At 35.3% G+C, this 13,302-nt stretch overlaps 1 protein-coding gene across 1 annotated transcript in view; it reads left to right on the plus strand.

Moving 5' to 3' along the window:
* Nucleotides 1-8,533, plus strand: part of LOC139144654 (clathrin heavy chain 1-like) — a 41,664-nt gene extending 33,131 nt beyond the window's left edge. The window contains exons 7-8 of the mRNA XM_070715370.1: nucleotides 401-574; nucleotides 3,293-8,533. Of these exons, the coding sequence (XP_070571471.1) occupies nucleotides 401-574; nucleotides 3,293-3,445 (327 nt within the window). The 3' untranslated portion in view covers nucleotides 3,446-8,533. The remainder of the gene's footprint in view (nucleotides 1-400; nucleotides 575-3,292) is intronic.
* Nucleotides 8,534-13,302: the final 4,769 nt, after the last annotated feature.

Below are 13,302 nucleotides of genomic sequence, written 5' to 3' on the forward strand. Positions count from 1 at the left end.
TTGAAAAACAGAGATATATTTGAGAGTATTGTCTTTGTTTCCATAGGGACACAATATTGGGAACTCAAATTTTCATTACAAACAAGGAAAAAATTTCAATCTGTTCATGATTTGCATAGAAATCTTCCTTTGGATGGTCTAGACTTTGTCGCTTTGTATACACTTCAAAACACATGTACCTCAAAACGCAATAAAAATAGTAAATTTGACAAAAGAAATTTCTCCATTGACTGCCTTTATCAAAACTCTGTGTTTTTTGATATTGATAAGTCCTATTTGAGTTTTAATTACTAACAAAATCTGTTGTCATGGCTTCCCCTAGCAGATGATTCTTGATAACTACCAGTTAGGAATTGTATTCAAGCACAGCTTCATGTTTCTCAAATTTATGCTCTTTCAGATCAGTGAAGTTTATGGTTTGGTTTTCATTTTGACCAAGAATGGTTGGCTTCTACTCTGTGACCTTGATACAGGTTCTCACATTAGCACCACAAAAATCTCACAGCATGTCATATTTACAACCTCATTGTCTTCAGATGACAAAGGCATTGTGGGAGTCTGCAAGAATGGTAAGGTAAGTGTCTCTCTAGAAACCAACTATTCTCCTGAGTTGCATGAATGGTTCTGAGATGTTGAAAAGGATACATTGACAACAGACATCTATTTCAGAATCCACTGGTAAACTATTTCAAAGAAATGAATTCTGTATAAGATTGACAAAGTCGGCCATTTTTCATGAATTTTGTTTGATGCAAGATACTTTTTACATTGTTTGACATGTTGAAAGATACTGAATGAATGGGTGACCATGCATATATTCCACCCCGGTTTTAGACAAATTAAATGAAACCATTGCGAAAATGAATTAATGTTCATGACCAATAATTAAGCAATAAATCACACCCAGCGATGGTATACCACGAGATTTTGACCAGTTCATGACATATATATATGCACGAGCGATAGCGAGTGCATATATATGAAGTGAACTGGTCAAAACCGAGTGGTATACGTCGCTGGGTGTGATTTATTGCTATTATATCATAACAGTATATTGAAATTCTGGCGTGGAACGTCATAAATGGAGTTTTGCTTTTCAAGCTGAGAGCTCGCGCATGTGCAAGCCATGGTATATCGCCAATATACCACGGTTCTTTTCACGTCTCGACCAATCAGATCGCTGTATTTGCACCATCAATATACTGGTATGATATAATTTATTTTCACGATTGTTTCATGTATTGTGTATAAAATTGGGGTCGAATATATGCATGGCCACCCATTTATTCAGTATCTTTCAACATGCCAAACAATATAAGTAGTATCTCATATCAAACAAAATTCATGGAAAATGGCCGACTTTGTCCCTTTAAATTATGAAAATAATAATTTAATAGATAATAGCAGACACATCTGAAATGAAGGGATCTATCTCAATCATGGTTTGTTGGAATTTGAAGTAAGGGTCAACATGTTGGACAGAACTTTGGTATGAAGAAATAAAGCCTTGTTCTGTAATTGTTGGAGGTTTGGTTTATTTTCAGAAAGTGACATTGTATTCATGACTCTGTCAAACAACAAACAAGGTCGTCAAAATAACTAACAAGGCTGCCCTGAACGTGAAAAGGTGTTGACACTTACGTCAGAATTAGAAGTTGAAAAGTTCATTTTATACCGGTACGTGTGTGATGTCTGCTTCCATCATGGTATATGCATCTCTACTAAGAAATCTGAATGTTGGTATAGCTGATCATCAATTTGACATCATACACCTACCGGTATGAAATTAACTTTTCAACTTCTAATTCTGATGTAAGTGTCAACACCTTTTCACGTTCAGGGCAGCCTTGTTAGTTATTTTGACGACCTTGTTTGTTGTTTGACAGAGTCATGAATACAATGTCACTTTCTGAAAAAAAACCAAACCTTCAACTATATCAACCAGGAACATTTCCAGAATATCATGTATTAAATTCACAAATTGTAAATTTGTAATATTTGTAGCATCAGTAGGTATTTTCATTACAGTCAATTTGTGATAGCAAATTAAATATTGTCAGAGATGAACACATCTTGGTAGTCTCAGCTCTGTTGTCATCAAATGTTGTGCTCTGTTGTCATCAAATGTTGTGCTCAGACCAACTATTTCTCTGGTCTGATGGACCAATGAAAGCTGCTGCATTGATGTGATAAAGATTGTATGCAAACTAACAGAGTAGGCAGTAGGACTTGCAATTTGCATGGCCTTGGAATCACCAAATACCAAATAGATTTGCCTCAATTACTGTGTGGTGTTATGGATGGTTAGAAGTATGGTTTCAGAAGCATAAAATTTGAAACAAATGTCGTGCCAAAGTGTTTTAGAATTCAGCAAGAATATTTATTAACAAATGTTTCGATGATTAGCTATCTTTATCAACTGACACAGGTACTCTCAGTGAAAATCAAATTGATGATCAGCTATCTTTATCAACTGACACAGGCACTCTCAATGAAAATCAAATTGATGATCAGCTATCTTTATCAACTGACACAGGTACTCTCAGTGAAAATCAAATTGATGATCAGCTATCTTTATCAACTGACACAGGTACTCTCAGTGAAAATCAAATTGATGATTAGCTATCTTTATCAACTGATACAGGTACTCTCAGTGAAAATCAAATTGATGATTAGCTATCTTTATCAACTGATACAGGTACTCTCAGTGAAAATCAAATTGATGATTAGCTATCTTTATCAACTGACACAGGTACTCTCAGTGAAAATCAAATTGATGATTAGCTATCTTTATCAACTGACACAGGTACTCTCAGTGAAAATCAAATTGATGATCAGCTATCTTTATCAACTGACACAGGTACTCTCAGTGAAAATCAAATTGATGATTAGCTATCTTTATCAACTGACACAGGTACTCTCAGTGAAAATCAAATTGATGATTAGCTATCTTTATCAACTGACACAGGTACTCTCAGTGAAAATCAAATTGATGATTAGCTATCTTTATCAACTGATACAGGTACTCTCAGTGAAAATCAAATTGATGATTAGCTATCTTTATCAACTGATACAGGTACTCTCAGTGAAAATCAAATTGATGATCAGCTATCTTTATCAACTGACACAGGTACTCTCAGTGAAAATCAAATTGATGATCAGCTATCTTTATCAACTGATACAGGTACTCTCAGTGAAAATCAAATTGATGATTAGCTATCTTTATCAACTGATACAGGTACTCTCAGTGAAAATCAAATTGATGATTAGCTATCTTTATCAACTGACACAGGTACTCTCAGTGAAAATCAAAGAAAGTTCCTTGCTTCACCATCTTCATCATCATTGCAAGAAAATTAACGTCGCTACAAGACTTGCCCAGAAGTTTGCATCAACGGACACAGCACTGCTGACTCCCTACACAAGATATGACACAACAGTGTGAGGGTCAAGGGTCAACTCAAGGTCAGGGTTGGGACCCACATCTACATTGTGCAATACAGCCTCAGGAGCTCAGCACAAGAATTTATCAGCTGGAAAATTTCTCAAGAAATGGTGATATAACGAACTATGCACCACTGGAACAAAATATTAAATACCTCAGGTAAAAAAGTTAAAAACAATCAGCTTGTTATTTAACAAGCGTATGGCTAAACAGATAGGATATCATCAACTTTCCTGTTTATGGATCCATTTTTGTCTTTCTCTGCTTGTATATAAATGCTCCTGTGTACAATATGTATATGTTCATTTAGAGATTGCTTCATAGATCTCCAGTAGCACTGACTGATGTGTTGCAGTATTTCAGTAACAAAGCTTTTGACAACTAACAAGTTTGTATATTCTGCATCACATGGTGTAAGTGATGTAAATCGTAGAATTAGCAAGTGAGTGTTCCAGAAATCTACTTTCAGTGAGTCAAAGCAACAAAAAACTCACTTCAAATGTAAATTACATAGTCTCAGAAAAAGGTGTTATTCAACCAAAACACATTTGTCACATGAACATTTTTAGGTGCTGGAATGTTGATCTATTTTCGATCACATATATATAGCTTGATTTGCATTGACAAAAGCTATTATAAATTAAAGACATTCAATGCACAGCATTCAGAGAAAAACGATGTATCCCTTAAAAACTGATGATTTGACTGTGTGCAAGCCTCCAGGTAACAAAGACACCATCAGTGCCAAAATGAACAAAATTAATGGCATTTTTATGAACAGTTTTTGTATAGTGATGTTTTATTAGCATGTTTTAGAATATGAGAACTTTTTCATTGATCGCAATTTGCAAAATATCATGTGTCTCTTTTGAATGTCAAGGTTTTTTAATATGCACTTTAGAAACTATGTTTAAACACTTCATGCCAAGTGACGCTTAGCATGAAACTTTGTACAAATCAGGTTTTACTGTTTCAATTATTTTCTTAAAAATTTGACTGCTTCTACACTTTGGACAGATTCAAGAATGTTTTTAAATTTTTTCAGAAATCTTTGTAATTGCAGTCACTGGAAACCTATGAAAGGGATGTCTGCAGCGGTTGCATTGAAAAATCAAATGATTCGTGACAACAATGAGCCTGTAATGCCTGCTCACTTTCAAAGTGGTCTGTCAGGAATTACCTTATGTTATTCCGGAAATTCCTTGAAAATCAAGTCTCTAACGAACAAATTAGCTTTCATCAGATTAAGAAAATCAAAATAAAATAAAAGTGTCGGTGGAAGTTGTCAAAATGACTGTGCTGTCCAGATTAATGAAATATTTACATAATTATGCATAAAATGCTATTTTAAAGACCAATCAAATGTAAGAATGAATTTCAATATGTCATAATATTACCTGATCAACTATACTATAGGAACTTTAAATTTCAAGGTAGTTGCTGCAAAAATCAGAGAAAATTAAAATGGAACAGATACAACTGTGGATACAGAATTTTGTCTTTATAAAACATCATATAAATGCTTGAAGAATCTTGAGTGTTTTGATATCTTACTGTGATGTGCTTCTCAATTTCTGATTGGATTTGCTTGAAAAGTTAACATGTTACATGAGAGTGTATTTCCAAGAAGCTGTAGTGCCACTGCTACCTGAAATTTCCACCAGGGAGGTCATTATGAATTAGAATCAAACTGGCATTCATCATAGCACCACAATTTATCTCATCTTCATGAACCATCTTCTGGCACTAGAGAGATTTGACAAGTGATGTTCAGGTACAATGTTGGTCATTACGAATAGATCTTTACAAAATAGCCTGTTCATACTTTGTCAAGTCTTTAAAGTCACATTTTTGTGGTATTACAGTTTAATATGCAGTACTACAAGTTACATGATCAGTGATGTGGAATTGATAATGATCATTGCGCATGGAAGAAACAGTTCATCTGCTGCTTTGGGTCCAGTAGAAAGCTGATCAAAGTATGATCGGAGAAGTGACTAATTAAAAAATCCTTGAGTTTATTTTTGAGTGTTCATCATGTAACAAGGGAATTGATGGATTCTCAAGATACTCTCTCAAGAGAGACAAATCTGTCATCAGGGTTGGCAAGTTGAAATGTTTTTTGGCATGTGACAGGATGTGACAACCCTCATCTGGTGTTGTCTGTCTTGTCATATGATATCTGTACACAATGTTTTATCTTTCCCCATGGAAATACATGTAATCGGAATAGTACTGAGCTTAAAGATTGAAGTTAGTCTGCTCCTCAACAAAGCGGACTTTGCACAAAGTCCCTAGTTGTACTCTTTTTTATCACCAGGGCAGATGTACAAATTCGATATAATTCAGTAGGTATGGTGTTAACTTCTTACAACAGTGTCTTTTTGAAATTTATGAATACAAGAACTGCTAGTTGATTTTCACAGATTGGGATGTGTGTCCATCATACCTAACTATCATAAATTTGTACAATGAGAAATTGAAATGATAAATGAAACATGTGGAATTACCGGCTGATTTTAATGAAAAGATTTTTCTAATAACATTTCTAGTTTCATATTTGCTGATGATATGTTGAGGACATCGAATAGCTGATGAAAGATACCATGCTTCATACTCTAATCACAGACTTTCCACATTTGATATTCATCGGGAAATATCCAATATTCATTCATATTTGGGATAAATAGAAAACTTCTCAACATGATGCTGGTATTGTGTACACTATATAGGTGATCAAAATAATTTTACACCTCTGTATTTATGATCAGAAATACAAAAGTTGGACAAAATTTCTGAGCCAAATTGTACAAATTTCTGAGCTTAATTGTAAAATAAGTCATCAGACAATGTGCAGCAATCAATTGTCAAAGATTTCTCATTTCTAGAGTGATCCAGTTCAAGCAGAGTGTTTTACTGACCACCTGTATCTTTGCTGACTTGTAACAACATTTGAGTTCTGTAGTTTTATCAATTCAAAGTTTTATTAGTAAATTTATAGCCAAACATTGCAAGCAAGGACGTAGTTTTCTCAGTAACACATCAGGTGTTAGATGCTTTGTGTCGAGCTGCCATGATCTTCAGTTTTGAATATTGAGAATGTAATAGACATCAAATCAGGTCCAATAATCATTATCAAATCTCTCCTGACCTCAATTGTGTTGATTATGACAGTAAAGTTATAAGTTGCTTGTTTCTGATTAATCATCAGCCAAGACAGAGCATAAAACTGTGTAGCAATTCAATTGAATATGAAGCCAAAAGGTGTAGCTATTTTGACAACAGTGTTTCCATATTTCCTTACTGTGTATCAATTCCATTGAAAGTGAAGCAATGGCATGTAGCAATTTTGACAACAGTGTTTCCATGTTTCCTTACTGTGTATCAATTCCATTGAAAGTGAAGCAATGGCATGTAGCAATTTTGACAACAGTGTTTCCATGTTTTCTTAATTATTTAACACAACCAATCACATTTGCCATTTTCCTTGAACTCAAGTTGTTGCTATATCATTTTCAAAATTCATTTACAGCCATGCAGCAATAGAACATTAAAAAGACTACTTTTTTAATTCTCAAAAACTTACAATGTGCCTCTTGTAACATGTCTTATGTCGGGACTGTTTGACTTTACTCCATTTGGTTGTCATACTTTTAGGTGTGATTTTGTACACATGAAAGCCAACCTTTTTATTGGTCAATCAATCACCCGTTTGGACTTGCTGTCTCATTTAGCTCAAAATTGCCTTGAACAGTTTGCATTTTTCATGTCTGCATAAAGTGTAGGTAGGTTATCAAAATAGTTTGTGCAATCATAGAACAGCTACTTTAAGAACAACCGATGACATGCATCAGAATCTTGATTTATGATATGTACGGGTAATATCAAAAGTCAAAATAAAAAATTTGAGTACAGTTACAAATAATTTACCTATCAGAAGTAGTTAGTGTTCCTAAAAATTGCACATTAATTTTGAAGTTTTGTGTCGTTTCATATCTATATCAATTTAATTGTTGCAATTTTATTTAGTGATTTTTACACTTTGAGCATAATGTGTTCTGTCATTGTAACTTTTGTGAATCATGGAAAGAATTGACTGTAAGTGCAGTTGTCATGGTAATCTTTATTTGAAATGAGAAACACAATTAATGATCACCTTCAAAATGCTGTCAAATATGTACGCATACTGAGGACTGCAAATCAATTTGAATCCTATCCCCCAAAGCCCCCTTTCCTGCCAATCATTCCTCCCCCATCCTATTCCTTTTGTCTTTCTTAGTTTTAAAAACAACATGGACCGGCAGTATTGTTTAAGTGAAGATTTCGTGTTTTGTAAGAATGTAGCAAATATCAATGATGTTTCGTATCTACCATTAATAGCTTGTCAAGAGGAATTGTAATAATGTTTCCAGTTTTGCGAAAGCAATGTTCCAGTACATTTTAGCAGTATCCCCATCACACAGCAGTGTTGTATTGTGCTAATCATTTTTTTAAAAATGTCTTGATTTGACATTTAAGCCATGTCCTATCTTCAGCAATTCTCTGATTTTTACAAGAAAATGAAAAGTTTGTACATTAGTGGAGCAATAGTAGACTTTTTTTGACAACTTTTTAAACAATTTTAATGTTGTTTAGTATTTTAATGGTAGCATGTGGAAGATAAGTAAAATCTACATTTTGTTTACAGTCTGAAAACTTATAGAAATTTTGTGCAGTAACCTTTCCAAATTGTGAAGCCATTCTAGTTGTGTTTCTGAAATTTCCATTATTTCTTTTTTCATGGTTTGTTTTGAACAACTATCTCTGTACTGGTAAATTTATTTTTCTGTATATTTTGAAGGGAAAATCCACTCTACTTTGTTTTGAAAAGCAGTATTTATTTTATGTTGTGGTAACCTACAAAGTCACAATCCAAGAGTTATTGCCTGGTGAATTTGTTGACTCTCTGTTATTTTCAACATTTTCAGTTTTGTCGGATTTTATTGGATTCATGATGGTCATGTGATTACCATGTGATGGTCAGCTGATCTTGTAAGACTTCTGCTGTTTTCTTTTGTAGTCATTAAAAGCAAGAGTCAAAAATTTTAAGAGTGTACTTGTCAGTACCTTTTAAGTCAATCTTCACAAACCAAAAGGCATTCATGAATATACTAAATGAACATCCAAGCAGCATTTTTCAGAACAGTGCCCATAAATAATGATGAAATGGTCTTGGATGTTGAACTATTCATAATTATCATCATGTTCAATTTGCATTTCATGGTTTAGCAATACCTTATACATAATGAGAGCTAAAATCTCCCTTAAATACTGCAGTCATGAATAAATGGAAAGATACCCTATAGGAGATTTGATACATGCCACAATCCTTGAACTGTTGTCTTCGATAATTCAGGTACAAAACAATTCTGCAATGAGTTTTAATGGGATTGACATCACATTCATGTTTTGTAATTTTTCAGTTGATTTTGTTGAGTTTATGGTAATACATCTCATAGCGCTTTGTGTGAGAGCCAACAATTTAGAAACTGATGCTAAATAAAATAATGGTCATGTGACAACTAAATGAATACTGATGAACAACATGGGACAACCCATTGGAGAGTAATGAGAGATGTAATGGAATCTGTGATACAGAATATTCATTAAGACAAATCACAACTGATAAGACTGAGTAATATGTTTTAATGTCACTGACATTATCCCCCAGTATGTTGTAACATCACTGACATGTCCTCACTGTGTTGTAACATCACTGACATATCCTAACTATGTTGTAACATCACTGACACATCCTAACTATGTTGTAACATCACTGACATATCCCCAGTATGTTGTAACATCACTGACATATCCCCAGTATGTTGTAACATCACTGACATATCCCCACTATTATGTAACATCACTGACATATCCCCAGTATGTTGTAACATCACTGACATATCCCCAGTATGTTGTAACATCACTGACATATCCCCACTATGTTGTAACATCACTGACATATCCCCAGTATGTTGTAACATCACTGACATATCACCTCTATGTAGTTACATCACTGACATATCCCCAAAGTATGTTTTTATGTCACTGAAATATCCTCAGTATGAATCTCAAATCAAGGTATCCATGGAACGCATTATACCGGTATATGCCTCCTTTCTGGTGGGTGGACCATGACTTGCTTTGTGCAGTATCAAACATCACTCAAAATGTTGTTTTTTAATATAACAGTATCTGTAACAGGTCTTTATTATTTGATACATGGTCATTATCTGTGCCAGTTGTATATTATTGTGATTGATGCACATTTTTGGATTGTAATAATCAACGAAATTGCAAAGTCGCAAAATGAAAAAATGAGGAAACTTAAAAATAGGGAAATTCATACATTACCAGTAATGAAGAAATGAAGAAACTGCAATATATAGAGAGAAATAATTCAGACAAACAGCAAAATACACGATCGAGTCGATGTATTACTCGCGCCACTCCCTCCCAATTTTCCCACAGCACCCCTGTGTGGCTAAGGGGCTGGACAAAAATTACAGGGAGGGAGGGAGGGAGGGCCGGTGTTTTTAAAAATGACGCTGAGCGTAAAATAGTGGCCCTTATTATATTAAGAACTTGTTTTAAATGAAGTACACACGTTTCACCACATTTTACACAACTTTTCAGAATTTTGTAGGACTTTGACCTGCCGCATACCTCTGCAGCTAAGCTATGGCTTTATCTTATCCTATGGTAGGAGAGGACTGGTGTCTATTGAACAATGGCCGGTATATAACAAAAATGCACACGTAAATTTTGGGGTTGACACTGACCTTTGACCCTCATATCATCCTGTACCTAGTATGCGCATATATAATTATCGGCTGGCCAATAGAACAAGAGGTCTGATTTTTGATAGACAGGGATGAATATGTGTGCAAAGTTTTGTGTCAAATGTCACGGGACTAGGATGACCTTTGACCTAGATTTGACATATATGGCTTTAAATCATTGACTGCAAATGCTACAGCTTTTCATACTTGGTGAGATGAGGTACATAATGGCGTCACATACTGAACCTCATTAATTACATATCATTCAATAAAATGTCATTGATGTTGACTGTGACTGCAGGGAAGGGTCACTGTTTGTTGCACATGGAACTTGTTGGGGGTTCACTTTTTCTTGCAAACACTTTTTGAGGATCATTGACTTACGCACAGTGAAATGTTTAAAAACGCCGGCCCTCCGTCCATGTAATTTCTATCCAGTCCCTTAGTGTAATAACCTAGGCCCCCTACATGTAGAATTCGTAAAAACATATCGCAGGTCACCATTTCATGTATATAGAAGACGCCTTGTAAGCCTTAATGGTGATTTTGTCATTATAGATGAATCGATAAAGTAAATTTTCTAGCTTAAACTGCAGAACGTGACCTGTGGCGCATAGCTGTGGGTCCATAGCTGTGGTGTTTTCAGACGGGATTCATGCCTTTTACGGGCTGGTTTTGACTTTTACGATTTTAACCCCGCCACCACCAATCGGAAAAGTCAAAACCGGCCCGTAAAAGGCAGGAATCCCGTCTGAAAACACCACAGCTATGGACCCACAGCTACGGGGCGCATAGTTTTCTTAATTTTAGTCATAAAAATATGTACCAACCGTTTTTGTCGGCCTTCCATGGACATTCCTAATTTTGGTATTGCAACACAAACCCTCGAACTCCATCACTAGATGGTGGAGAGACTGTGATGGAACTGAACATGGCATAGGGGCGTTCAGAGTTAAAACATTTTAAGATTCAGATCCCAGTTATCTGACATCAAAGCTGTGATGGTCACAGATTCCTACATGTATTTGTAGCTGTGTCTGAATGGGAATTTTTGATGGCCCAGTGATTTCAATTTTCATCATTAAACATTCGTACCATTCCGTCTGAGACTCGATGATGTCGTCATTGGGCTATTTATTCTCAAAAGTTGCGATGCCCTGGTACTTGAACTATCAGCACATACAGAGTAAACTAATATTTGCTTTGATGCGCATACAAAACCTTTTCAAAGTTCAGTGTTCAACAGTTCATCAGTCGAGAATGAACTGTATGTGTAGGAAATCTTGTCCAGAAGAGGTAAATGACAATCACACGTCTATCGATAATAAAATGTAAATGTGCATATAGGTTTTTACTACACATACATTCAACACAATTATGAGCGTCTAAACTTTTCAATTAATTTAACACGATTAGAACTAATTTGGGATAATTGAATGCAAAGTAATGTCTGTTTAATCTATAAATGTAATCTCATCTGCTTTTCTTTTTACATTACAGACTTGTTTTTATGAGTAATTTATAATATTGCAACACTCAGTTATAGTGCACATAACACTTGAAAAAATTGAAAATATGAAAATCCAATCATCCCAAATTAGTTCCAATCGTGTTAATTTAAATATGATGTGCAAGAGTAGAAATCGCTATCCGTACATCTGTCTAGTTGCAGCCGGCCTGGCTAGGTTTGCACAAATGACTCTCCCCCATTCTCCAGTCACAACCACAGAATTACTTATGCATCCACGCCTTGCGAAAATCCAAGAGTCATGGGACTAGCTACTTATTTGAGTGGCAGATGATGTAAATGAAGAAAACTGGTACGGTATATAAAATAAAAGTTAGTAATCATGATATTTAATGGCGTGCAGGGTGTGGCTCTTTCAGTCTAGATCAATTTTGACGGTAGCCTTTGGTGCTTTGGTTTTCGCAAGTCACAAGAGTGACTTTTATTTGTTTTGCCCTTTGCGTTAATAATTTTGTTAACTTTATATTTATCTCTTAAATGGCATACTCTATCTGTGAGACCATTGACTTGTGTGCCAGAGGTAAACTATATTACTCATTTTTGACCGAAGAGGATTCAGTCGAAATCCGGTCCTGACTAAAACACGATTGAAATTATTAATTTCTTGAAAGTCACAAATAGTAGTATCTGTAGCGCATTATGAAAACGGAGAGATGACAGTACAGCGATTTTGCGTAGAAGATTTACTTTCCTATGGTGTTGTGATCTTTGGAAACGTACAGTGATCTTTGGAAACGTACAGTATCAGTGCACTGTGCATACATGCATACATGAGGGTGTTACCGACGGTAACACCCTCATGAGGTGCGAGATTTCGGTATAATATCAAATCCGTTGTTGCCATTTTCTTTTGTCGGGCAAACATTTTTTTTCTTACCGTAGGCATTTAAAAGTGTTCATTCAAGGTGTTAATTAATTCGGTGTCAAGTATGCTGTGCGTAAGGTCTTGGCTAAATTTGGAACTAATTGTCCATGCGAATTTATGCAAAGGTTCAACGTTGATGTCGAATGCTAAATGTGAAAGAAACTGTTGATAGAGTTTTCCTGTTCACAAGGTGATTTAAATACAGAGGAGCAATTATACACATTGTGCAATAGTCAGGCGTATCCCAGGCACGACCTGACAGTCTCGTGCTGGGGCTACCAGGCTTTGACCTGGAGATGGGGTTAGGCATTAGACTAGGAGCAGCCTTTCCCCTCCCTGCCGGCGGTAACACCCTCATGGGGTGCGAGATTTCGGTGTAATATCAGATCCGTTGTTGCCATTTTCTTTTGTCGGGCAAACATTTTTTTTCTTACCGTAGGCAAATTTGTCTGAAATAATACAATAAGAAGAAAATAAAGAGATATATATTCTTGACCGTCTACAGTAAAGTTATTTTGTAGTGTGTTTGCTCACAGGATCTAAAATAATATGTACATATGCATAAGATATAATATACTCATAAAATAATCTAAACTTATGATGTTAACAAATTAGATGCCCATCACTGCACATAGCATTGCCG

This window comes from Ptychodera flava, chromosome 12 (assembly GCF_041260155.1).
Source record: "Ptychodera flava strain L36383 chromosome 12, AS_Pfla_20210202, whole genome shotgun sequence".
Taxonomy (NCBI): Eukaryota; Metazoa; Hemichordata; class Enteropneusta; family Ptychoderidae; genus Ptychodera; species Ptychodera flava.